The sequence below is a fragment of the Xenopus tropicalis genome, chromosome 5 (genome assembly GCF_000004195.4).
Source record: "Xenopus tropicalis strain Nigerian chromosome 5, UCB_Xtro_10.0, whole genome shotgun sequence".
NCBI lineage: Eukaryota > Metazoa > Chordata > Amphibia > Anura > Pipidae > Xenopus > Xenopus tropicalis.
In genome coordinates this window covers 50,196,308-50,224,177 of record NC_030681.2, presented here as the reverse complement: position 1 = coordinate 50,224,177, position 27,870 = coordinate 50,196,308, and the positions used below count along the sequence as shown (strand labels likewise).

General features: G+C 37.3%; 2 protein-coding genes across 3 annotated transcripts; one reads left to right on the top strand and one right to left on the bottom strand.

The window, feature by feature from the left end:
- Positions 1-73: 73 nt before the first annotated feature.
- gnpat (glyceronephosphate O-acyltransferase) lies at positions 74-21,494 on the bottom strand. Of its 2 annotated transcripts, none has more exons than XM_012963113.3 (16): positions 21,218-21,494; positions 18,554-18,742; positions 15,942-16,118; positions 14,218-14,347; positions 13,859-13,986; positions 12,689-12,764; positions 11,645-11,796; positions 11,430-11,560; positions 8,137-8,360; positions 6,847-7,092; positions 6,561-6,640; positions 5,319-5,459; positions 4,922-5,021; positions 3,974-4,067; positions 2,253-2,314; positions 74-1,525 (listed from the first exon to the last, which is right to left on the bottom strand). In XM_012963113.3, the coding sequence occupies exons 1-16, from the start codon at positions 21,245-21,247 to the stop codon at positions 1,482-1,484; spliced, it is 2,004 nt and encodes a 667-aa protein (XP_012818567.1). In that variant the 5' UTR covers positions 21,248-21,494; the 3' UTR covers positions 74-1,481.
- Positions 21,495-21,514: 20 nt separating this feature from the next.
- Positions 21,515-27,385, top strand: c1orf131 (chromosome 1 open reading frame 131). The gene is made up of 7 exons (XM_002931490.4): positions 21,515-21,795; positions 22,336-22,664; positions 22,982-23,047; positions 23,548-23,643; positions 24,871-24,957; positions 25,722-25,768; positions 26,580-27,385. The coding sequence occupies exons 1-7, from the start codon at positions 21,729-21,731 to the stop codon at positions 26,707-26,709; spliced, it is 822 nt and encodes a 273-aa protein (XP_002931536.1). The 5' UTR covers positions 21,515-21,728; the 3' UTR covers positions 26,710-27,385.
- The last annotated feature ends 485 nt before the right edge of the window (positions 27,386-27,870 follow it).

The window sequence follows — 27,870 nt, the reverse complement described above, 5'->3', positions numbered from 1 at the left end:
CCATGCCCTGAGACAGTAAGGCTAGACAGGTTAAATAGGAATGACTTTTCTTTCTAGAAATAAGGGACTGAACAAAAGGGTCACAAAGAACTTTATCAACACATAAAAATCTAGTGAACACTCAGCAAAACAGTTAATGGTAACATTTCTATTAATAATTGTAACATTTAATATTTTCCCTTCTGCATGTTGTTTTTATGTAACTGAACATCAACTTGTGCTTGCACCTTTTAATGTAAAGCAATGAGAATACAGAGAGTGGCAAGTAATGCACTTCACACATGTTTAACCTCAAAGTGCCCTTGTTAGTAAAAAAATAAAACATACATCTTCTTAATCAGGGAACACATTAAACAATTCCAGGCCTTGAAAAGCCTGCTGAAACCAATGGGAGTCCCAGAGCTGCTCTATCCCTGTAAAGCACAGAAACACAGGTCTATCATCTTTACATTGGTTCTCAGACACTTTACATGCAGTAGTAGTAATGGCTAGTAAGTCTGACTCCTGCAGCCCATTTCTGTACAAGGTGCCATGTGAGTGCTCAGTGCAGCTGAGATTTGCTATCAGTCTGAACTTATTCCAAAAAATTCAGTAGAGTAACCAGTAAATACTGCCACTCTGAGCCTCTGTTTAGCTAAGCTGTTGCCTGCATCGTCTCAGAAATGAGAGAGTGGCAGATCTCTGTAAAAACCAGAGGAAGAGGCAATATTGGACACTGGTCAACCTGAATAGGCCGAGGCGCCTTCTAAATGCTTTGTTTTCAACAGGGGTTAATAAAAATAACGCCATTTTTAGCTGCAAAAAAAACCAAAAAAAAAAAAACAGAATTATGTCACCTCCAATCAAAGGCAACCAAGACAATTTGTTATGATATTTAATTATCTTTGGTTTATAATGTCCTTTTTTGCAGTAATTCCAGTGCCTTTTCAACAAAGTTCCCTCTTACAAATATGTCTTCTGTAGCTTTTCCCCTCAATTTGTAGCTTTTTAAGGCAGAGTAAATGTATGTATCGACATACTGGGATTCTTTAAGGGTTACAAAGATGGCTTTAGAAAGGAGCGAGTCCCAGTAGGGAGGACTTAGCAGTGCACACACTGGTAGAACTGACAGTGTTTCCTGTGTATATAATTAAAACCTGAACTGAAAATGCCACAATGTAGCTTCTCCTTAACCTAAGAGGATTAGTGGCTCATAAATTTGTATGCATTACTGTAGTGTTACTGCATGGCATTAATGTATTTGTTAGAAGGTTTTAGAGTTCTTTGTTCTTCACTTCAGCAGTCCCCTGCTTTCTATTGGCAGTAAGTTGGCACAACCCCAGTAAACCTTGTAGTAAAGTTTGATCTTCTGTTATTTTACATAGAGTTCCATAAACAGTATTTTTGTAAATGAATTCATTGGTTTGTTCATCTTCCTTTAAGATTTTTAGTCAACAACAACAACTGGGAATAGATTGTTGGCCATAACCCTTTCATAATGCTCAAAGCCGTGCTGATGGAAGCTTCTCTGTAAACATTTGCAGTCCTGTAAAAGTGAAAAGATATTCTAGATATGAATGTTGGACACTATATAAGTGTTGTGATGTAATTGTGTAAGCAGAGCAACATTACATCCTTTTTTCTTGGTTGCTAAAATGACCAGCAGGTGGAGCTGTTACAAAATTCATTACCTTAGCATTGTCTAAAATATCTAATATCTTAGAAATAATAAAAAAAGAGAAAAATAATTGATGTAAATTATAAAAGTGTTTAAAATGCTCTGAGTATTAATTACATTAATTTAGTGTTTAGACACTTACATTTATGATACTAAGAGCTGCTGAGCAGGATGTTGTTGGACTGTACAATATACTCACACATGCACATATACATGCAGCTAAGTACCCTCAAGTACAAGGTACAGAGAAAATAGGAAATCATTGGAAAAAATGATTTGCTTAAAATGGAATTTATGGCAGATGGCCTTCACAAGTGAAAACTTTCTGGATATCAGGTTTTCCCATCCATTTTAGGGATCTCTCAACAAAATCCCTTTTGAAGACTGAAATAGAGAGACAGAGAATAGGAGAAAAAAAAAAGAAATCAAGCCCAGACTGAGTGCTGTGCTGTACACAAGCACCAGGGCAATTTGCTACAGATGTTGAGTGATCATTCTCATTTATACAAGTGCAATGTACTGTGTATATAGGATATAAAATGGTGTAACCAGTCCAAAAGCCATCCCTATGGTAACTACTCTTTTACCATCTTACCAAGCTTTTCTGCTGTTTCCTTTACCATTTTCTTTTCTAAACAGAAGGTTGCCTCGCTGACCCTGCAAATGAGAGCATACTAGTTATATATGCATTTTAAACACCAAACAGCCGAAGTACTATCTGCTATGGTTGTATTGTATATAGAACCATAAGCATATGCAGCACTTTACAAGGCCTAAACATAAATAGGGGTACAATTTTTCGTATCCGTTACGACTTGCACGAATTGTCGCAACTTTTTCATAGCCGTTACGACTTGCGCGAATTGTCCCAACTTTTTGGTATTGAGCGCTAGTAAACGGCGGGCAAACCTTTCTGATTTTTTCGCGACAGCTACGAAAAAGTCGCAAAATACCGATCATTACGAAAAAAACGCATTCGGACGCTTTCAATCCATTCGTGGATTAGTAAATCAGCCCCTTAGTCTAGAGGCATTGGTGTAAAGTACTCACTATATAGCTTGATTTCCAGATCCCTGCTGTCTTGTGTCTGATATGGCACTGGCAGCCTACAGCACTCTGAACACTCCTGTGACGTCACAGGATCTCTCCCCCCCTTCCTGTGGGCTGCCAGCAGCAGCCTTAAGTCGCAGTAGGGTTGATTCACTAAAGGTCGATAAAGCGGTATTGCATGCTTTTTTGCGTTAAATTTGATGCGAAAAAAAACGAACAATTCTCTAAAGTATTACCGCATGTGTTAAAAGTCGCATATCGCGTGCGTTAAATAGCAAACAACCGAATGTGTTCATTTTACCGCATTGCGTTAATTAGCGAATAGAAATAATATTAACGCATGATTCACAAATACATATGAAGTGTTAAACGTGCAAAATATCGCATTAGTCTGTGCGAAAATTAACACCTACTTGAAGCAGGCGGTAATTCTAGAAAAGTACAGTTCATGAGCTTTTGGCAACACAATATGGACTTTGCAGTGGGATTTATTCAAGTCTGTGTTGGCCCTAGAGTGATGCAGCCTCCAGTTTGCAGGGAAATGGGCATTTTCAGAACAGTAGTTTTCCGAAAGTAATGGCGTGTATGGCTAATATGGCGTGAGTTTCTTTGCACGTGGCGACAATTTGTGCGCGCTGCGTCAAATACCCCACAAAAATGGTCTTTGCGAGTTAAATAACACAAACAGCATTGCGTCTAAATTAACGCAAGAATCCATTTAGTGAATCTTGCTTTAAGTCACGAAAAATAAGACGCGATAACATTTTTAACGCATGCTATAAATAGCACTCGTTTTAACGCACTTTAGTGAAGCAACCCTAGTGCCTTGTATTTTGCTCTTGTGCGCATGTGTATAATGTGCTTTCCCTTCCCTGCTGTGTCTATGCACGCTCCCTTAGTAACGCCCCCTAAAAGCCCCCAGCCAATGAAAAGCGGAGTTGCCATTGCCATAGCAACGTGTGTCCGCAACTGATCCGTTCATTTCTTCTGTGCTACCTAGGCTCAGGGGGGAGGGAATGCTGCACATGCTCAGTATAGACGGTGAAGGAAAGGAAGTGGGCAAACCTTTTCAAAGATGGCGGCACCATTCACAGAAACGAGTATGCAGCATGCAGTAAGTGTAACTCTGTAAATCTTTCATTAGGCAAGTCAGAAATATAGCGTTTTTACTTAACAATAGTAGTACTATTGAATAGTAATACTTTCATTCTCCTTTAAGCACCATCATTATCTTTCTTATCAAGACAAAAATTTGTATGTACTCACGATTTCATTCTCTTTAGAACCCCAAGCTGTACAAAAGAGGACAGTATATTTTTTTGCATATCAGAAGATAAAGCTTCATAGCATTTGCTGGTTCCTAGAAAACAGAATATAAGGAAAACACTGTAAATTCACAATGGCTATTTAAGATCTTGCAACTGGTATTAACTGTTAGAAATATGAGAACACCATTTAGAAAGAGGGAAACAGGAAGTATCAGAGTGCCAGAGATACTTAAAGTTAATACTTCAAATAGCAAATATTGCTATTTTAATGACCATATCAGTGCTAGTTTAAACCAGCTGAAGTAAATGCAAGTATGAGTGAGCCCTAAGGGCACATTTACTAGGTTCAGAAGCTAAAGTGCCAACAATACAATATTGTGCTGCTGACCACACAAAATGCAGCACCAAAAAGGTTCAGATTTTTGCACCAAATGTAGAGTGGTCTCTACATTCTCAACGAGGATATATCAGTATCAGAGAGGCTAGGTGCATCTTGCTCCAGTGTTCTAAACAAGCTATTTAACCTTGTTGCAAAAAAATGTTATGGCCACACCTATATATTTATTTTAGCAGGTACAGTATATAAGTGGTATGATTCCACAAACAGTGGAGATTTAAAATAAGAGTCATCATAGTATATTTGTTCACATGGTGGTGTAACTTGTGCTAAGCTTTGCAACTTAATAGGTCAATGACAGCTTGCTTCTCAAAAACAACCACATATGACCAGCATAATAAGTCAGTGTTAAAAAGCTCCGACATGATGTTAGTTGCTTACCTCTTGTGCCTGATTGCGGTATGGACCATTTTAAAAAATAAATTTTTTTCATTAATGACTTTGACCAGTAAATCTGGTGATGTTTTAACGTGCAAGGCATTGGTATTAGGTTATATAAATAATAGATCGATTGACCCATGAATTATATGGTAGAAATAAAGTACTTACCAGACACAATTAGACGAGAAATAAAACTCCTCACTCCAGATATGTATTGCTTTTCTGTAAAAGCATTAGTAACTTCTCCCACAAGATATGTATAGGCTAACTAAAAAGAAAAAAATACATTTTAAAATTTTAGTTATATAATAAGACACACATAGCAAATTATATTGATGAAAAAAACATCCCTGGATTCCAAAACACTATAGGACTTCTAGCAACATCTTTTGGGGTTACCAAGATCTAGTACTACATCTAGATCTGGTGCTTTTATATGCTTTATGCAGTTAGACCCCCTATATATACCTCTACTGATTTCAAACCTCAATTTATGTGTTATGTCATCATTGAGTGTATTTTAAATAATAATATTAACAGGGAAATCAGAATACATTAAAGCTACCTTATAACCTTCCAGAAATGGCTGGAACATTTTTGATAGAAAGAAAGCAGCAATAGTTCCTTTGTCAGTAATCATAATTTCACTTGGCGTTGTGTGAATTATGTCACATTTGGTCAACATAAAGCAACCTTCATCAAAATCCTGTTAGAGAAAATTAAAAAGAAAATAGTATGATTAACAACATTACAATAATCTAACAAGCCTTTGCTTTTCAACAGTGATTATGAAATGGAGATTTATTACACTTGGAAGGGTAGGGTGGCATTTAAATATGCACCGATGGTGTGCTGAACAATCTTGCCTTCACCTGGGCATTATTAATTCACCCTAATCTGAGCAGGGTTTTGTTCAACAGTTTTACTGCCTGTTGAGATTGTTCAGAAAGAAAAAATAAATACTTTTCCGAGAGACGACTGGGAACTTTTATAGGGATGCACCAGTTCTTAAATTTGGCAGAATACTTGAATTATTTGCAACATCCAGGCTTGCCAAAATCATTATATAATCAGATAAATGGAAGCTCTTTGCTTATATGTAAATAAAATACACTGGACAAAGACATTTTAGTCACATTATCTAAATTCTGAAAAGCACAGATATATATATGGATAGATTTCAATACCAGACAGCACTGGGCCCTAACAGGCTTCATCCTCTGAGAGTGCACAGCCAGGTCCTTCTCAGCATAAAGTTAAACTGCAGGGTCTGAGTGCCTGTTCATTAAGTGCCTGTTTGGCTTCCCATAAAATCCAAAAGGATTTACCAAATCCCCCTTTTTTTAAACCCACTTTCCTTTCTTGAAATTTAACTAAGCTTGTTTCTGTTCTGCTGCAGAAAATACACACCAAATTATTTTTTTGCAATTGCCTTTGCCTGTCCTATTGACTGCCTGGTTCTGACCCTTGCCTGGCCATTGATTTAATTCTAGCCCTGCCTTGACCTTTGGCATAAAAATTAACTAGGCCTTCTAGTGTCCTATATTTAATGTCAGTAAATATTTGATATTCAGCCAATTATTTGAAAATTATTCAGGATTCAGTCAATGCAAAGCAAAATATTTAATTAGGTGTTTTCCTATTTAGTAACTGGGAGAACCATAAAACTGCTCATGCTGAGTTCTAAGCCTAACTTATACACCCCATTAAAAAGAGAAACTTTCGGAATTACATCAAACTGAAACTCATATTAAAGCATGGGTTACATTGAACTCCTGTATTGAATATAAAGTATATACTTTATTACCTTGTCTTCAGAGCCAGGAAAGAAGATGAACTCCTTAGAAAAAACACTCCGTAAGAAGCTAAAGGATCTGAAAATTTCTTCTGAAATTAAATAAAATATATATTTTTTAGTTTGAGAGATGAAGCACCTTTTCACTTCTTCATATGTTAAGGGGCAGCTATTTAGTACAGGAAAACATATTTGGTTCAATGTGCAAGATAAGGACTTAATTTTCTACCAAAACACCTAGATCAGAAGCCAAAGTGATACAACTCTCAGTTGCTGTTTTTAGACATATAAATATTACCTTTTATGGAACTCTGAACCATTTCACAAGCTAGAACAACCAGTGCAGGGCGGACACACACATTAATCATTTGGTTCCTATAGAAGGCACACATGAGTAGAGACACTGCTTGTTCAAAGACTATTTCCTCTGTCAGTAAACCTGTGTGCTTGTGCTCAAGCAAAGTCACATGCCCATCAACAAGAGTGAAAATGTTTGAATGAAGATCAATGCTGGACCGAACCACTCTGCTGGCAGACAAATTATCTGGAAGACACAAGAAGAAGAAACCATCATGAATGTAAGAAAAGCCACTTTTTTTGAACACAGAATAATATTTTATTTTTCTTTGTATTAAATAGATTCTTAATTTCTTTCAGTTTCCCTGCTATTATCTTATATATTTATCTATATATACATTCTGATATCTAATCACAGCATTAAAGGGGTGGTTCATCTTCGGGTTAACTTTTAGTATGTTATAGAATAGCCTATGCTTAGCAAGTTTTCATCTGATCTTCATTTTTTTGTAGTTTTTTTTTTTTTTTTAATTATTTGCTTTCCTCTTCTCACTCTTTCTAGCTTTCAAATTCGAGTTACTGACCCAAGCTGCCAACAACTATTCCTCTGTGAGGCTACAATTGTATTGCTATTGTTAGTTTGTATTAGATATCTTTTTGTTTAGGCCCTCCTCTTTTCATACCAGAAAAATGGGAAGGTAGCAGGATAGCAGCTCCCAGTAGATATAAGAATAGCACTCAAGAACTGCATAAAACCATTTTCCACAACCAGATTTAGGACACAAATTACTTACCTTTATCTGAAGAGTCTTAGCAAAAAAAAAAAAAAACCCCCATCCTGCTTTTTTCCCCTCTGATAACCCCCATGTTAACTGCATCTTCATTTGGATGGAAAACTGTCAGTCTGTAGCAGATGCTTCGGAGGGTAGAAACGGATCACTTCAGGACAGTGAATTACACATTCCAGAGTAATCCCATCTACCAGCAGAATATTCCACTATAATCAGCATGTATCCCATTAACATAATGAATGTGCCTATCTGTGAACACAGGAATTTTAATTGCCAGGCTTCTCCATAACAGGTCAGCAGCAGCAGGTGCAATGAGATGAAATTCAGGTCCTCGGCTCAACAAGCTAAATTCCTCAAAGGCAGCCAAAGAATAAACTGTAAATTATTCCAACACTTACCCCAATTGATGCTGTAAATGTAGTCTTCACTCTGCAAATAATTTGCCAAGCGTAATACTGAGATACATATACAATACTGAAATATAAAAATGGCATACGTACCAGGCCATTCCAGGAACCCTCCAAAGGCCTCTATTAAATCTTTCAGCCAAAGGGTCTTTTCCACTAAGACATTAAAATCCATTCCTGGTAAATTCTGTAGCAAAATGGTTGCTACCAAGACTCCAGGACTAAGAACCATATTTGCAATTTGGTTAAGTTCTACTTGATAAGCCACATCACGAACAAACGATTGCACATCTTCAGGTGGTCGCTGGGGAAGGTGTCTGAAACACAGGTTAACATATGATTTTTTTGCCCACCAAATATATGTTTTTGTTTTTTTTTGTTGTTTTTTTTATTGTGCCCTTGACTGTACTTCACAGGTTCCAAACAAAATATTAAAATAGAACTAAATAAATGCAGTGAGTAAAGAAGGGGTTTTTAATCCTTTTAGTATTAAGTCCATATTTGAGGTCCAACATTAGGTTTTGGCCTCCCCTTGGTTATAACAAAGTTAAAAATATATGAAAACACTCGCATGTTGCTACTTTTAGCAATAGTTACAAAAATATGCAGGAAATAAGTGCTAATCCTATATTTCAAACCAACTACTTTCAAACCAAGACCCAATTCAATTTGGGTCTTCTCAGAGTATCTAGGACAGCCAATAGACATGTTACCTTAATTTCACAAATCTGAGGCTGGGCCCCTCACCTCCATTCTTGGCCCCCTGGTGGGGAAGCCCCATAGTTTAAAAAACCCTGCACTATAGGAATGTGAACTCTATGAAGCCCTATTAATATTCTTCAAGTCTGTTGGCCTTGCTGGCCATACACGAACCGATATTATCGTATAAAACAAGGTTTTATACAATATTTGGTGCGTGTATGGTGGATCGACGAGACAACAGATACCGCAAACGACTTGGATATCAGTCATCTCGTTGATGGAGCAGGACAAAAGATTTTGATTGGGCGCTGTTGAAGCACTCAAGCAAAAGCATACTGAATAGTCAGATAGGGGTAGAATTGTTTCTACTATCATATCAGACAATTCCACCCTCAACATCCAGTGTCAATTGTACCAAAGAGGTGCAGGTACTAAAATGCAAGACTATATTCATTAGACAAAAGGAATATATAAAGATTTAAACAAATACTAGAAAGTAGCTTATAATTAGAAGACAGAATATGGTTAGCAAAGATGTAACCCAAGCTTATATAAATGCCACTGATAATGGCTAAACAAACTAACAAATGGGTGATGCCTTAGCTCATAAAAGGGTTACAGATATAATTATAATAACAGTATAGTAGAGCAAATACATGCTTACCCCAAAAATACCTATACCTATTTGACCTTCTTGCTTCTAGAGTATCTAAAAGAGCAACAGACATTCTCTGTAAACCTCATACTAACTGGCCTTGAACCTGAGTCCCATAGCAATGTTCCATCCCCCACCCTCACCTCCACAGGGGGCAGTCCCAGGGTCGGACTAGACTGTCGGGACACTGACTAAAAAGCAGGTGGGCCCCGCCATCCCAAACTTGCTCCCCGCCTGAAACCTTGTACACTCCCCCCTGACCTCGGCCACAAAGAAGGTAAGCACAGGGAGGGGGGGTCCCATGTGGGGCGAGGGACCCTGAGGTGGTGTGGGGGCCCCTGAGGTGCAAAGTCCTCAGCAAAGAGTAAAATGCAGAGAGTAAAATAGTGAAAGGTTAGGTATGCTAAAGGGGTAGTTCACCTTTAAATGAACTTTTAGTGTGACATAGACATTGATATTCTGAAACAATTTGCTACTGGTTTTTAATTTTTATTGTTTTTCAGTTATTTAGCTTTTTGTGCAGCCACTCTCCAGTTTGGTATTTAAGCAGCTATCTGGTTGCTAGGGTACAATTTATCCAGCAAGCAGGCAGTAGCTTGAACAAGAGTTGGGAATGTGAATAAAAAGGGTCTGCATACAAAGATTAGTAATAAAAATTAACAGTAACAATTAAATTGTAGCCTCACAGAGCAACAGATCTTATCTGCTGGGGTCAGTCACCCCCATTTGAAAGCTGGAAAGTGTCAGAAGAGGAAGGCAAATAATTAAAAAAAAAAAAAAAAATTATGAAAAAGAATTTCAATGTTGCTAGGAATGAGATATTCTATGACATACCAAAAGTTTACTTAAAGGTGAACCACTTCTTTAAGGTAGTCTTCTCCCAGAAGACAATGCACGCAAGTGGGATCAACTAGGGCAGTGCTGTCCAACTTCTGTGGTACCGAGGGCCGGAATTTTTCCGACCTACGTGGTGGAGGGCCGATAATGGAAGCCAGTTTTGACCACTCCCCTTTTTGAAACCGCACCCACTTGAAACCACACCCATGTTATCACATGACCATACCCATATTAATGGTTGTAGTACAGCAAAAACCTGCCATACTCTGCCTGCCCTTCCCTGCCTGTGTGCCATACTCTGCCTGCCCTACCCTGCCTGTGTGTGCCATACTCTGCCTTCCCTACCCTGCCTGTGTGTGCCATACTCTGCCTTCCCTACCCTGCCTGTGTGTGCCATACTCTGCCTTCCCTACCCTGCCTGTGTGTGTCATACTCTGCCTGCCCTACCCTGCCTGCGTGCCATACTTTCACTGTGTGTGCCATTCTTGGCTGGTTTGTGCCAAACTTGGCCTGTGTGTGCCATACTCTGCCTGCCCTACTCTGCCTGTGTGTGCCATACTCTGCCTTCCCTACCCTTCCTGTGTGTGCCATACTATGCTTGCCCTATGCTGCCTGTGTGTATGGCACACACAGGCAGCCTACAGTGACACAATGCTGGCACTGCTCCTACAGTCTGCACAATAACTATATATTAAAAAACTTTTTAATTGCAGTACCACCTCAGTATATGTTCTTTTTGTAGCATGCAGGGATTATTTGTGGGTTTCTACTGCTCCTGAGGTGTGAACAGGGGAACAATATGGGTGATTACAGCCTGAGCCTGAGGTGTGAACACTGCAGGGGGTGAACAATGCAGATATTAAAAGGTGTGAACAACACAGGGGATTACATATTCAAACAATACAGGGGGATTACAGCCTGAATCTGAGGTGAGAACCATGCAGGGGGGGCAGTTAATCACAGTACTGATACCATTTAAAGCTTACACAAGAGTAAGCCATCAAAGCAGCCAGACAGGTGGGGGGCCACACAGAGGGGGGTCGCGGGCCGCATGTTGGACAGCACTGAACTAGGGAAATACTGAACAAACTGATTAACAGTCTGGCAGATCACATTGGGCTGCACTTTTAGCAAGTGAATAATAAGTATGTAAGCTTTGTGTACAGATGCATAAATCATGTTGCATAGTTACCTGGGCTTTAAATTATATTGGGTGCGGTTTATTATCCCAGAAGCTAGAGATCGCAATGATATAGGCTGTCCAAAGTAAATGTGGATGCTTCCAAAGTTTTCATTAAGAATTCTTCTTGCTTTTATCAAACCCTGCAAACAGAATAAAAAAATAAGGCCTCTATGCCTGTTGCGATTTTAATACAGAGGCAATGTGCAAAGAAATGTAAGCCTTACTGATGTAGATTCTTTAGGTTTTGGCACGCCAAGCAGTTCATATGCATAGAGAGATTCTTCTAGGACTCTTTCATAATTAATACTGATTGGAACGATGTATGTGTCAAACACTTCACCTTTGAAAAATGGCTCCATGGCAATATTTAACAGACCTAAAGAAAGAAATGGATTATATCTAATTAAGCATACTATTAAAAAGCATATTTGTACTATATTAATAAAAATATTGGTTTGTTTTTTTTTTTTAAATGACTCGCCGACTGGCCAGGTTCAATAGCACCTGAGCAAAATCTACTTTCAGGGCTGAATTGGCAAAGGGAGGTAGAATTCCTATTGTTTCTACCTCCATATCGGACGATTGAGCCCTGAATGTCTGTGGAGGGTTGGAACAATCTTTTCGCACGAAAGATCGAAAATCACTACGTGTACGGCCACCTTTAAGGGGAAATTTTTAGCTCAAATCTGAACAAACATAAGTAAGGAAGACAGAATTAGAATTACATTATAGTTTCAGATGTTTGTATATACATTGCTTTATACAATCAGCTTGCAAACAGGCAATGTCTACCTTTTGGTTACCAAGAATTTTGCATGGAAAAGTTGCACTGACAAGTTCATGTGTAACATTAGCAAAAATGTTAAGGACATTATTAGGTACTGCAAAATCTGTAGGTGTTGCCCAAACTCTGCAATCAACTAAAAGTATGCTAAGTTGGGGATGGTTCAAAGAAATGGCTCTGCCAAGTATAGCTGGGGTATATTCTAGTTAGAATAAAATACACAAGCAGATGGCAAAATGTGCCTATACCCTGAATGCTGAGTAAAAAAATCTCTAGATGTGTACTCAATTTAAGGGTGAAGAAAAACCCAAACACTTTAGTCCTGAACAAAATGCTACTCTGGCAGAATTTCTTTAAAGCTTTTCAACTTTTGATTTTTTTTTGAAAGGTGTATTTTATTGGTTATTTCAACTTTTGATTTAATGTCCAGTGTGCGATGGATTGATTATTTAACATGCCTTTGAGAAAATAATACAGTACGTACCAAACTTTGGACTTAATGTTTTGCATGTTCTGCTCCTCTGACCTTCAACAAAGAATTCCACTGGAGCATATCCATTCTGTAAAGGTAGGTTTCTCATTAAAGAGTGAAGCAGACAAACACAGCTAATTGGAGATTCTGTTAAATGTTATTAAATGTTCTTACAGTGGAATAAAGATATATTGAATAGTGAATTTAAAATAAATGTTTGTTAAATAAGACAGGGTGGCAGAAATAAAACTATTTTTAACTGATGCAAGCTGCATGCAAGGGGGATGTATATGTATGTATAACTTTATTTATAAAGGGCAACATATGTGCGCAGCGCTGTACAGTAGAACAATAGATTAATACAATTTAATAATTATAGATAAATACGAAGTATAACAATAAATACAAGGTACAGTTGCAATAAGTTAAGAATCAAAGAGACAAGGGGATAGAGGTCCCTGTCCTGTATAGCTTACAATCTATATGGAATAAGTGTAAAAAATTATCCACTGTATCTGCAACCTAGATACAATATATGCAATAAGCATTGTAGGCTTACAGTAGTCTTATTACACAGCAGAACAATGGACATTAATCAAAGCCTATGTAGCTCAGCCACTCACCAAATCAATCAATGTATGTATGTATGTATGTATGTATGTATGTATGTATATATGTATGTTCACCAGAACTCATTATGGTTTTGCCATTTCAGCATTTTCCCCACGGAAAAATTGTATTAATTTACACAAACCTTGCAGTGGGAAATTCAATTTGGCATCAGGAAGGAAATCCTAAGCTAAAAGTCACGCATGACTCTTGTCATGTCACTTGTGTCACAAGTGTTCTGCGACTATAAAAAGTGCAATAGCTTTAGCAATAGGGTTGTTGTTGTACTCTTCATAGGGCAATATTTGTTAGGTTTTTAATAGGAAGTCTGCTAAATCTAAGCACTATTTGCAGAATTTAGGTTTAGCCAAATCCACAGCCAATTCAAATCCAAACTGTAGAACTCATGGGACTTCAAAGCAGACAAAAAATGTTTTCAGTTTATTGACAATATGCAAATTATGTTTTATATTTGCTTTTGGTAACTGATTCAGTTGATGCATCAGTTGATGAATGATGAATTTGGTACATCACTAAATGTTAATCAAGGCTTTAAATACATAGTCTACTTACCCGTATTAAAGTCTTCACATATTCCGCAAAGACTGCCCAATATAGCTGGTTCCCCCGGAACGATCTTCTCATATAGAAGGCACCAGACATGCGCAGCAACTCACCTACAATTTTCATGCCCATGAAGTCTGTCACATACAGAAAGAGATCAATCCTTTCATTAAAGAGTAATGCACACAGACATACTTGATTCCACAGACTGAATGATAGCCTGCCTGTGCTGTAGGAAACATTTTTCCACCCCCTTAGGCTCAAAGTGTGATCCTACCACTCCCTTACCTCGTTCCCATGTAAAGTGTTGGAGTCTAGGATTTGTATTGATTTATACTGTTAAAACAGATCAAGAACTAAATACTTGCCCATTCCTGCAGCGATGACAGGAAGTGCTAGGTCATACGAGTACAGAACATAAGACATCATCAGAAAGTCAATGTAGCTTCGGTGACTGGGAAGCAGCACAACTGGATGTTCTTGAATGGCTTGAGTCAGCTGAGTGAGAAGCAGAATTATAACTGGAGATGGAATACCTCAAAATCTGACAGCATACAATGCCACACAAGAAACATAAAAAATGCACCCTGAGTTGTCATTAAATATCCTGTTTGGGATTAATACTTAATGGCTCAAAGTAAAGATGTAGAATTGTGGACAGATGCGACAGGTATGCCTTGAAAATTGCTCTGTTAACTATTTTTTCTGGCAAGGAATAAAGCAAATCAAAGCTAAAAGGCAGAAATAATCTAGCATCCTTATTCTAGGCTTACATTGAGAGTTCATAATTAGTATAGGACAAAGACTAGCATCAGTGGGGATAGAAAATATGCATACTGGTATGCAGAATAAAAGAAACACAAGGAGCTATGCAGATTCAGGGGCTATAGTATTCTCCAATATTCTAGGAGGCCAGCATATTCATATCTCCAAAACGGAAATGGAAAAGACACAGTTTACCCAGGTTATTAAAGAAACACATTTACAAAACAACTATATATAGTTACACTAGTTATATTAGGTTAGTTATGTTAAAGTCCGAGCGTTAGAAAATTATGCATCATTTCTGGAAAGCATTATTTAAAAAATAATTGTACTGTCACTTTGTAGAGCTTTAAGTCCTTTCAATAAGCTCCTTAGCAAGAAAGCTAATAGTATAAGATAAACCTGATAATCCTGAACCATTTTAGTCAGTCATACACTGGTCCACCCAAACTCCTATACAATAAAAACCATTATATATTTGTCACTTTTTCCTAGCAAAAAGATGTGGCTCTAAAGTAAACTAACGTCAAACTCTGATTTATGATCCCTTATACCTGCTTGCCAGTGGGAAAGAGTTGGCAGAGCTAGCGGTCAAAGTAAATTCCTACCAGTAATGCTTCAGGGTCTGCTTCTGGCTTATGGGAAAACATAAGGGTGTGACATTAGCCCTAGACTATTACATTACATTACCCCCTTGGTGTGTTTTGTTAGATAGCCCCATAAGACTCTTAACTCAAAAACAATGATATGCAACAATGATGAAGGGGAATATCGCCACAGGCCAAAGGAAAAGCCAATAACAAACTTTTAATATATAGCCTATTGGCCACCCAACAATCAGCCTAATCAGGGGTTAAAGGTGTAGTTCACCTTTAAATTAACTTTTAATATGATGTAGACATTGACATTCAGAGGCAATTTGCAATTGGTTTTCATTTTTTATGGTTTTCGAATTACTTAACTTTTTGTTTAGAAGCTGTCCAGTTTGGAATTTCAGTAGCTATCTGGTTACTAGGGTCCAGCTTACCTTAGCAACCAGGCAGAGGGTTAAATGAAAGACAGGAATATGAATAGGAGAGGGGCTAAATAGTAAGATAAGTAATAAAATGTAACAACAAAATTTGTAAGTACACAGAGCAATTGTTTTTGGCTCTCGGGGTCACTGACCCCCATTTGAAAGCTGGAAAAATGTAGAAGCGGAAGGCAACATCATGTGGTGCTGTATATGAAGGGTAAACACACTACATACCAAAAGATAAAATATTTCTAGCTGGCATACAAAATGTTTTCACTATAGATGCCACTATAGAGGCCCAATGTGACTTACCCTCTGTATGCCTTCCTCATTGACACACACTTTCTGGAAGAGCCGCTTGAAGATTTTACTTAAGCTCATAGCAAACAATCGGATGGCTCCCATCCTTAAATTGTGACCCATTTCATCCAGAATCTCAGCTGCCTGTTCCTGAATGCTTTCACATGACTCCCCAGACTCTGATGATATCTTTAGAAAAGGAAGAAAACACCAATACCTTATTTGCATTAAAAGGGACCTGCTGCCCTAACATAAAAAGCTGTTTCCAGTGAAACATGAAACCCACAATGATTATTTTATTGAAACATCCATAGCTGTTGGAAAGGTATTTAGAAATCTCAGATGTTGATCATATAATGCCTGTCCTGCCCTGCCTTTTAATTTCCATTCAGCACTTTCTAGATGTCACTGCACTCCTTAAATTCCCTCTATTTTCTCCTTGTCTATAACTGTGTAGCCTGTGCATGGGCATGAGGTTCTCCATTCTGACACCTACATCAGATTTTGGGATGATGAAAAGCTTGCCTTAATAACAATGCCCACAAAATGGTGTCTTCCAGCTTGCTCTGGATTCCAAAAGACAGCAATATTTAAATAAAATAGAATATAATATATATAAGATATATAGTGTAAGTAAAGTTTATTATGCTGACAAACACAATAGGGTGACAGGTCTTATTTCCAGGGGGGGATGGAGAAAGATGCAACTAATCGGTGTCTAAAACAGTAGATGTATAACCACAATTTATATGTAATATGGTAAAATTGTCCTATGAAACAAAATGCCAAACTTAATGTTGCAGTAATTGTTTCTTACATGTGTTACGACTCTTTCGTAAATTGTAGCAACTTTTTCGTAGCCATTACGATTTGCGCAAATTGTCGCGACTTTTTCGTAGCCGTCGCGCCGAATACGAAAGTTTCGGATTCATTCAAGCTTCAGTATCGTGACTTTCCTTGGGCCAGGTTGGAGCTGCAGAGTGCCACTGAGTCCTATGGGAGGCTTCCAAAATCACGCAAAGTCTGAAAGGTTTGCCCGCCGTTTACGAGCGCTCAATGCGAAAAAGTCGCAACAACATACGAGCAAATCGTAACGGCTACGAAAAAGTCACGACAATTTGCGCAAGTCGTAATGGTCACGAAAAAGTCGCGACAATTTACAAAAAAGTCGTAACGGCGACAAAAAAAAATCGCAAAAAATACGAAAAAAATCACAAAATGTTCGTTTTCCAATCCGAATTTTTCCCATTCGGATTTGTGGATTAGTAAATCAGCCCCTAAATGGCAGCTAAAATCTACATAAGGCAGAGATTTGTCAAACAGAAAAAAAGCAACATGTTGTCAAAATATTTGTTGATGGTGTTTTTTGGTGATGTTTATACATCGCCATTACAGAATTAAAGAAAAGGGATTTATTAAATAATTATTAGTTCAGTGCAATGAAAGCACAAATACATAAAGCACACAGCTTTCTTTAATGCAAAAAAAAAAGAACAAACAGGGCTCAGAAATTCTTCTACGCCCTGTGCAGGCTCACTATTTTGTATGCCCTGCTTTTCTAGTAATGTTGTATGGGTCCATAGGTGATCACATGAAGGTGCCCTTACCCCCCCCCCCCCCAAGTTTCCCCTCAAACAGGGCAACAACTAGTGCCCCAGGTTCCCATAAGGGTGTTTAAGATTTTAGTAATGATTCTGTGCCAGTCTCCCCTGATAACACTGCAGGCTCCTGCTTGTTACGTTTTCTGAGCCTCAGTCTGGTCACATGATGTGATAGCGATGTTGTGTTAGACTATGGCTCTGCTGTAGTTTGGGGAAAGAGGCTAATCTGCTTGTTTGTGTGAATAAGAGTGTGTGTGTATATCTACCTGCTGCACTAAGGGAATCCATCAAATACCAATCTGAGCTCCTCTATTTATTCTAGCAGGAGAAGGGAGATTTATTGCATGCGTATTTCCCATTCATTGGCACCTCTCTTCCTGTTTGCCCATCCTGCTTCTAAACTATCCCAATACATCTCTCATTATAAACATTTTTTAACCAACAAATATATATAAAATAGTGGCTGCCCAGCCATCTTTATATAACTCATATAGTGCTATTTTGACATTTTTATTATTTCCAGCTTGTCAAATAGATTTATATCAGTTGCTGAAATTTAAAGAAGGAATGTACACCCCTATTATGTGTTATTTAAACATGTTTTTCTTGCTAAGAGCTGCTGAGTGTTCTAGTTGAACAGCAGCCTGATGAATGGAGGTGGGATGTATACAGCTCAGAAGACTTTTTTTTTTAAGGCGCAGTGTATTGACTGCATAATGGCCCTTTATCTGTAATGTGTAGCTATGTCTGTCTGAAATGTGTACCTAGGGGGGACAGATGGTTACAGCCCAGCTGTAGCCAACATGTATTTCAGTGTTTGTTTTCCCATGAGAAAGGCCACAAGTGGTGACCAAAACGTTGGGAACTAAATAAAAGTTTTTAGCTATTTATACAAGTCATGTTGGGTACTATACTTTAAATTATCACGGTATGGTACAACCTTATGATGTTGGTTTAGATACAGAATAATTATCGATCAATTGCCATTAGCCACTAAAAAGGCTTTCCTTTTAGAAACCTTACCTGTCTGATGACATATTGCAGCTCCAAGGATTGTAAAACACTAGTCTTTAGGCCACTTGGGGTACAGGGAGTCAAGTTCCTGTAAATCACCGGTGTGTAGCATTTCATAGCATATCTGAGGTCACTTGACTGCCGACGTTCCTCAAGTATATCTTCAAACACTTCTCTCTTCTTGCTCCTGAACTCCTTCTGCTGTGTATATATTACATGTTACATAGTTTTTGCCAGTTATGTTTTGCACATTTTTCTGTGCAGTGCTCAACTCCCACCATATTCCACCCTTCGTCAGTTTTTAAAAAAAAAAATGCCCTTAACAGGTTAACTGATTGGAAACAGAGATGAATAGAAACCAGCTTTAAATGTTAAAAACAAATCATGGCCTGTCATTCTGCAGTGATGCAAATTATAAGATATAGTTCTGTGCACTGGAAAACATTATAACTCACTGCTATTGGATAGGATCCTTACACTTGTCCCTCTCCCTGGTTTTGGCTCAGCACAGTTTGCATAAGCAGTGATATCTCCTCTTTGGGGGGTGAGGTGGTCTAAATTACTCAATATATTCATCTGGATCCAAAAATGATACATATTGTGCAGAATACATTATTGTTGTGTTTAACTGTCCAACATGAATGTCACTTGACATTCAAGGCTTACAATTTGGTTTGGCTGAATTCTTGCAAATAATACTAATATTCAGCACATCCCTAATTAAAATAAAAGAATAAATGTCTCTTGTATTCACACAAGGCTCTGCTTGTAATCTCTCAAATGACTTGTTCCTAAGGGGTGATTTTCTGAGCAAATATGTATGAGGAAGTGCTGCCCTTGTATTAGTACCCTAAACATACATAAAAGGGACAAACAGGGTAAATATAACTCCTTTCTCTGAAAGGGTCTAGTACTGAATGCAGCATGAACTCTACATGAACAGCAGAGGGCGCTCACAATACATTTCATGATATTAGCAAAGGAAAACATAATAAAAATGTTATATACAAAAAATCTTATAATAGTACTGTAAAAAATGTTATATATTGTTGTTATATGTTAATTAACATAGTCAAATATAAACTTGCCACAGATTTCCAGTAAAATGTTCATTATCAGCGTTTACTAGATTTTCCTTTGCAGAATGTGCAATTTTTTGCTTGAGTTTATTTCTAAGATCAAATATTTGTAATGACATTCTTAAATAATGAAAATATTAACAAGTTGTTGCAGAACACTCAACTGAATATTATATTGTCTATGATAACAGACAATACTGATTTTCAAACTTTGCTTTTCAAACTTTGCCCACAGGTGAAAGGCCTTTCCTATCAGATCATCTCATCAAGCTAAAACAGTATTACAACATTACTATTACATAACATTTTATTGTCTTGAACAATCTATATCAAAAGACTGTGGAGTCTTGAAAAAATATGACTTATGATAAATCACAATTCCCCACCTGACTCCAATCATTGCATTATTTCAATAAAAATTAATATATTATATTTCATATATAGTTTTTACATTTTTTTTTTTTGGTCCCACCAATACATAATGCATTTCCCTGGATTTTACACCATTTTTTACTGGTTCCTTGAAAAATGTAAGATATGTGTTCTACTGTTGTTTCATGCCAATATGACCACCAGAGGCAACTGCTTCCCTGTACAGTATAAGCATGACATTGAATGCATGGATATCAACTAAAATACTATGGTAACCCCTTATAATAAGAAACGCTTGTTGACACCTGGGGCACATTGGACCGTCAAATTTTTATTTAATCAGTAATGTTTTTAAGCAACTCAGAACTACTGTCTCAAAGCTTTTACCCATTAAAAAGCAAATACACATAATATGCCCAATTTACCAGCATCTGAAAATCATTTCTAAAACATTTTGTCACTTGGTCAAGCACATAAGATGAGCATTATGTGTCCTATCTACCATATACAATCTTAACCATATCTAGCTTAATATCCATTGTTCTAATAATGTAACTGTGTTGTTAGTAACATCAATTGATTATAGAGTGAGAACAGACACTGTGTAAACCCATTGATAAAATCAGTGACATTGGTAATAAGGACATTACCAGGATATGGGACTGTGTCTGGCAATGAGTAGGTCTATAGGCAGACAAATATATGCTCATGTTTTACATAACTGTTACAATTATTGTTAAATAACTGAAATGTTATTCATAGAGGGAAGTTCATATTTACATTTTGTAATGTCCCTATACTATCTTTTAATTTGTCTTCATTATTTATTTTGTAAGGCTTTTACATTCTCATGCTGGTTCTTTGCAGACTGCAGCTGAAAATGCTGCCTTGCTTCAAATGTATTGCTATTTGTATTTTATTTTGCTCATCTTTCATTTTGAGTCAAGACTACTCCCTGGTTGCTACGGTAATCTTCACCTAGCCACCAGAATTCCATTGCATTTTGTCAAATTAAAAATAGTAAGTAATTCAAAAACCGCAAAAATAAAATAAAATTAACTTAGAATTCTGCCGCCTTCCTATACCCCTTTAAATACAGACCATGGAATAAAGCTTTTGTGCAGGGGCTCCTCACTTTAACTGCCGAACCCCCCATATTACAAGCCATTGGAGAGCTCATACAGCTCATTAGAAGTGTTACACGTGTTCTATGCAAACTTACCGAGTAGACGCTCCCCATAGAAGCAGCCATCACTTCACACGGAGCCGTCGCTCTCTGTCACAAGAGAAAGTCTGATTTCATTTGAAGTCTCAGGCAAGAGTTGTAAGTCCGCTGTTTAACAAGTTAACATGCACAGGAAGAGGCGGGGGAACGGCACAAGTGACATCTCCAAGTCCACTTTGACAGCTACGGAAGCCGAGCAGACGCTACAGTCTTCTTCTGTACTACGGAAGCCGAGCAGGCGCGACAGACTTCTTCTTACTACGGAAGCCGAAATGCGCTTTCCCTTTAGTTTTGCACTTCGCGCTTGTCTTAAACAATGGCATTCGCGCATGGGCTTACGGAAGCTTCACATGGTCAAACTTTCTGTGTTTGCGGTTCTACGGAAGCCACGTTTGGTTAGTGGCATTCCCTGGTTGTTTCATGAACTGGTTCTCACGTGTTGCTGACATACGCTTTCTTCTCATCTGAAACGATTTTGAATTAAGTACATGACTTAAAGCGCTCTAATATGGCAGAACGAGATCTCTCAATGACGAGTCAGCTAGATGATGTGCTTAGTGCGCTGTACGATTTTGGTGAGCATTATAAAAGTGGCCACTCTATGTGTACTTGTATATTATGGTTATTATTTCATTGACATATGGGTAGGCATTTACTTATTAAATATAAACAGTAATATTTGTGTGTCAAGTAAAGGGAATGCAAACCCCAACCTAAAGAAAATGGAAATCTAACACAGTAAATGAAAAATTAATAATGGAAATGGAAATGTAGTAAATTAGAGATCTTCTCTGTTTATATTTTATAGCACCAATATCTACAACCACTAGGATCTCTGTTTAAGTTGAGGAAGGAAGTTTAGGAATTTGTGGTAAAGATTTTATCCTTATTAATATAGAAGCCCTCATTTGCTGTTGCCAAACAAGTGACCATAAATAAGAAGAATATAACCATGTCCCCAATATATAAACTGCCAGTGTAACAGTGAGAAGCTCTATTAATCCATAGTGATGCTGTTCAGTATTTATTTTATATTACCATTCATTTTCTGCTTTTAAACAATTTATATTGGTATTTAACCATTACTATAATTTACTTTTGATACCAACTCTCAGGTGATGATACCGTGCCACACAAGAAGAAAAAAACTCAAAGTGTACCTGAAATCCAGCAGAGTCCAGCAGCACCAATATCGAATAAGAGTGAAAAAGAGGATTTTGAATTAAATGTTGCTATTCCCAATACATGCTCCAGCCACAGGAAAAGAAATGTTACCCTGTTCTTCGATTCATTAAAAGAAGAAATGTGTAACAGGACTAAGTCCACAGAGGCCTCATCCACAGTTGCAAATAGTAATCAGTGTTCAGAGAACAGCATTGAAGTTGTGACATTCAGAAGCAGGAAGAAAGCAAAATCACAAATTGAACCAGAGAGCTGCTCTGAGGTAACCAGGATCCCATGCAATCTGGAATTCTGTTTGCAGAAAATGACTAAAGCACTAATTTATCTTGAGAATCGAATAAATATATGAACATAAAAATAATTGTTCTAATTGCTAGGAGTCTTAATTGTAAGAAACTAATGGATTTATATTAGCAAAATCAGTGGGTCAGCGGGAGCTTGTAGTTAAATTGGTCTTTGACACGTTTTATTCTTGTATTGCTTTTGCTATGTACTGAAGTTTTTATGTTCTTAAATCTCTTACCATCTTAATTAAAAATCATTTTTGTAAATGCTAAAGCTACTTACATATTCTTTCAGACAGTCTTGATAGACAAGGAAAAAGAAGAAAATGGACAAAAAGGACAATCATTTAATTTTGAGAAGGTATGTTGGCATAAATCTCAGTTTTAATGGGTTTTAAAGGAACAGTAACATCAACATTATATAATACATAATTCATCTGTACACTGCTATAATAACAGGTACATGTTACTCCTACTTACTTTTCAGCTGCTTCACCCTGAATTACACTTACAAAATGGGGCTTTCTAGGTCTGCTGTCTGCTGAAAAAGGCATTCAGGCAGATTTTGTTAATTGAAAATGTTGGTGTTACTAGCCCTTTGAAAAGTGAGGTGCAGTTTTTTACTTTTAGAAAAGTAGTATTTATATTGCTATATGTAAGAAAGAAATGGCCCCTCAGTAGTTCATTTGCTCTTCTATTGGTATCATTTGACCCAGTAGCATGTCATGACAGTGCTATTTTAATATTCTTTTCATTCCAGTCTAATTCTGCTTTGAAGGTATAGTGTTGGAAGAACAATTATTATTAGTTAAAGAAGAATGAGATTAGTTTGGTTTACATTTTTCTTTTTTTCTCTCTTAGGCACGCCTGGAAATTCACAAGTTTGGGATTACAGGCTACAGGAAAGAAAAGCAAAGAACATTTGAACAAGAAAGGGCAATCATGCTGGGTGCCAAAGTAAATATATTTTTGCCTGTTTGAATGAGTTAAACTGTGAAGGCGGTCTTCAGGCTTTTTAGTATAAAATTGCTAATACTTAGAAACCTCGGAAAATGTATGTGAATTGCAAAATTACTCAGACAAACCCACTCAAGTAAGTTTGCATCAGTTTTTTGGAGTAAAGGGTTTGATTCCTCCCCCTTAACAAGAACAGTCCAGCAAAATCCATGGAATACATGTTAGCTTCGTGTCAGTTAGCAAGATTCAGAGAGCCCATGTGTCTTTGATTTAGAGGAGACTGGTGATTTACAGGATAGAGGCAGTATTCAGCCCCATACCATTTACATATTTTACAACTGACTTTTGTATGGCAACTCCGATAATTTTTCTCTAGAATTAGGAGAATTATACTACGGATATAATTATAAGGACTTTTATACTATGGATTATATAACGGTTACATTAAATTCATTATACATTATATAAATACATAATAAATAAATACATAAATACATTAAATTTAAGATGCTTCCAAGCAAAACCCTATTATATCTCGTAAGGTAAGAAGCACACCTATACGGTGCTTCAAACTCCATCTTGTCACCACAGACAATCACCAGCTGCAATGTTGTTTAGTAACGCCTACTCCTGGGAGGTGTTAAGTTTCACAGTAATTATCGCCACATTTTATGCTTTTAATGCTTCAAATATGTCTGTGAATTATGCATTAGTATTATTTCTATTAGATAATTACCGCAATGCAATGGAAATAACAATTTGCGATAATTGGGGTTATTGCGCATGCAATATGAGTAGTAACGCGAAATTACTTTGATAAATCATTACTTAATTAATGAACACTTTTTAACGCATAAAACTATGCGTTAAGCGTTAACGCCCTTTAGTAAATCGGCCTCTTAGTGTTTGGATGGATCCAGTAATTATGGATTTATGAATCTCTGCTTCATTCTGTTCCATTCATTTTCTTTCATTGAATGAGCACATTATGGTAGAGTTAGCAATTTTTTTTCTAGTGATCCTAGTGACATTATTCATTGCCTAATGCTGAACTGTCATCTTCTAGTAAGAAGACACAAGCCATTTCATGGAGATAGCAACCAAACCAATGTATAAATTTCAGTCTCTCATTTTTAAAAGTAGTATAATTGGTTCTAGATTTTTATGTAAATAATATTTGTATTACAATGGAAATCTGAGGGTTTTTTTTTTTTTTTTACTTTTTAGCCACCTAAAAAAGAATATCTGAATTACAAAGTGTATCAAGAGAAGCTCAAAGAAAAAGAAAAAATCAAGCGAGAAGAGAGCACAATGGTTTGTATAAAATCCCTTTATTGAACTTAGAGCACACTTGATTCCCTAATTGTAATGACACCATAAGAGAACAGCATAAAGCTCACAATCCCTGCTCTTATGAGTGCTTTTAGACTGAAAATAGTTTTAGTATTTCTTCCTATTTTGTTCACAATGACTGTATTAGTTAAGAGATGGATACTACCTCTCCTACTCTGAAACAATGGTTGACCCTAATTAACACTTACCTCCCTTCTATATGACTCACTTATGAGGCACGTGGTTGCCCAGGAAAAATTGGACACCCTGTCTCGATGCTAACCCAGGTGTATTGGGAGACACCTTGTAAATAGTTAGCTCTAATAATGCTCTGCAATCTGTGCTACTAGTATAAGTTTATCTTTGTTTCTGTAATGGAACTGTGACATAAGTTGACAGCTGTTACCATACTATGTGCACCACCTTCTTTGTTGTCTTGTTCTTCTCCCCCTTTCCTTTTCTCCTTATGTTACATAATAAATAAATAGATTTTTTTTAAAAAAAGAGGTTTTAAGAAAATCAGCTGGAATAACTCTTGTTATCTTAGACAATGATCAGTCTTTCATTCCCTTGCTTTACTAACAAGCACATGCATATCAATAAAGTGCACCTCTTTTTGGTAAGATTTTGTATACACCATATTAATGCAGTCAACATGTGCTGTGAACTTTGCATCAGAACTGTGTGGCTTGTAAAGGTCATAACATGTTACATATGTAGAATCAATTTGCTTTTTTTATTTCAAGGAGAAGGATCCTGTTAAAAAGAAGCAAAGGAAAAGACAAGAAGGAAAGTAAGTATTAATGGTGATTGCTGTGTTATCCACATATAGCTGTTGATTTCTTTACTTCCTTCTTGGTACCTGCTCCTTCTGTGCTCATACCACCAGAAAAAGAAAGCACAGAGCCACACTGGGGACTGGGCAGGTGTCAAATACCTGTCAAATCTTCTTCCCACACTGTCTCTGCTATGGCTCCCTGCCTACTTACAATGCTGCCCCTTAAAACGTGCTGCTCTAAAATCATGTTTTATATATTCCGAATATAGAACAACTTTTGCAATGGCAGAAAAGTCCCTTTTGTTTCTAAAGGCAGATTTTTTTTTCCAGTATAATGTCATTTACCTTGCTCATTGGGATGCTATATGGTAATGTTATATGTTTGTTTTTAGTAGACTAGCCAGTAACATAATTCCCCTGGATAATTGCCCTGGATGGGGCCTTGAGCTGCCTGCCCCATCAATATTTGGCCAAAAATCACCTAGATATCTATTAGGCAGGTTTAAATATCCCATCAAACTAGGAAGGCATGCATTCATGCATTCCTAAGCTGACTGGCCTTTGTAGGTCCCAAACTATGCTGAGATTCCCAGATGAGCAGATCGGAAGGAGATTGACCAATAAAAATATTTATAGTATCATCATCATCTTATATATGAAAATTAGGCCAGGCTTGTTACTTCCCTCTGAACTGCAAACTCTGGATTTTTTTCAAATGGTTCCTGGTAGCAAGGAGTCCCTCCATCTTTCTTTTTATTGTTGGCATTTGTCTCATGTTGAATAACTGAAACATTATTTTTCACACTATTTTTTTATCTCTATACAGAAAGCCCAAAAAGGGCTCATCATCTGGAGGCTTTGTCCCAGCAGGTCAGGTTGGTAAGTTTAAGAATGGAGCACTGATACTGAGCAGCCTTGACATTAAGAAGATTAAGCAATCCAAAGTCGGCAAATGATACTTTCTGCTGTGATTGGGCACCTTGCTCTTGAACTTTGGGCAATAAGGATATACATTAACTTGTGGCTCACCATTTTATAATCACTGGAGCTGCACAGGACCTCTTATCCTGGGATACTTGAAGTTTTATCAGCAGATGAAAGAGAGAGCATCCTGCCAATGGAGAAATCATGTAGTAGTATCTGCCATAACATGGACTGGCTTTTTCCTTCTGTGGCAGCACATGAAATTAAGTACTCTTTATAAAAAAAAAAAAAACATTTTAAAAGTATAACAATTAACTAGATGGATTCAATATTTTACAGAATGATATAATTATGAATTTGTCTCAAACTTTTTTATAACTATTTTTTGTAACATTGTTTCTAATTACAGTGCCTAGTAGAGGCTTATGCCATGGGTCCCCATGTGCAGGGGCCCTAAAGAACAGCCCTTACAGGTATAAAGTGTGGATAGGCTCAACAATGTACCACATATTCATGTCTGCTGTACAGACAGCAGTACCTTTACCTACTGGTTAATAAAACCCACACATTATTTGTATCACATGACAAGCTGCATTGTGGGCTAGTGCAATAATACACTTCAGTACAATTGACTTACAAACTGTAATGGCTATTAAGTGTATGATATTTACGTAAAATAAACTGACTTCTAGGATGATTTAACAGCCACTAGCAAGGTGGAAAGTGAGTTTTCTCTAGAATGCCAGTCTAGGGTTTCTTTTTATTATTATTATTATTTTAAACATTTTGCTATTCTCTAAAGTGGTTTAAATGGGCAGTGACACTATTTTCACCTTTATCAGAAAAGGAAAAGGAAAGGTAAAAACTAAGTAAGCTTTATCAGAAAGGTCTATGTAAATACAGCCATAAGCACTCACAGAAACGCTGCACTGACTTCTCTGTCAAAAGAAACAGGATTTCTTGTCTCTTTGTTTTCCTCTGGCACCTCTCTCAAGAATGCTAAGAACTCCCTCCCCCCCTTAGGAATTTGTGATCTGAGCCAATCAGCAAGAAGCTTTCTCATAGTCTGCACACCGGTCTTGGTGCAGGAGCGAGGCATTATGGGAACTTTCTTTACAGAGCTCAGTGTGCCAATGCACTTGTCTTTCTGCTGCTCTGATAAAAGACCTAGTGTGCTTGGTGGCTCTGCCCTT

What these genes read in the sequence shown, in the direction of transcription:
- c1orf131 (XM_002931490.4), top strand. Translation starts at nt 21,729, where the DNA reads ATGGCAGAACGAGATCTCTCAATGACGAGTCAGCTAGATGATGTGCTT. An exon ending in AACCAGAGAGCTGCTCTGAG is followed by an intron (nt 22,665 to 22,981) that starts GTAACCAGGATC and finishes ATATTCTTTCAG; the next exon opens with ACAGTCTTGATAGACAAGGA. An exon ending in CAATCATGCTGGGTGCCAAA is followed by an intron (nt 23,644 to 24,870) that starts GTAAATATATTT and finishes TTTACTTTTTAG; the next exon opens with CCACCTAAAAAAGAATATCT.
- gnpat (XM_012963113.3), bottom strand. Translation starts at nt 21,247, where the DNA reads ATGGCTGCTTCTATGGGGAGCGTCTACTCG. An exon ending in ATGTGAAGACTTTAATACGG is followed by an intron (nt 12,765 to 13,858) that starts GTAAGTAGACTA and finishes CTACCTTTACAG; the next exon opens with AATGGATATGCTCCAGTGGA. An exon ending in AACATTAAGTCCAAAGTTTG is followed by an intron (nt 11,797 to 12,688) that starts GTACGTACTGTA and finishes TTCTTTCTTTAG; the next exon opens with GTCTGTTAAATATTGCCATG.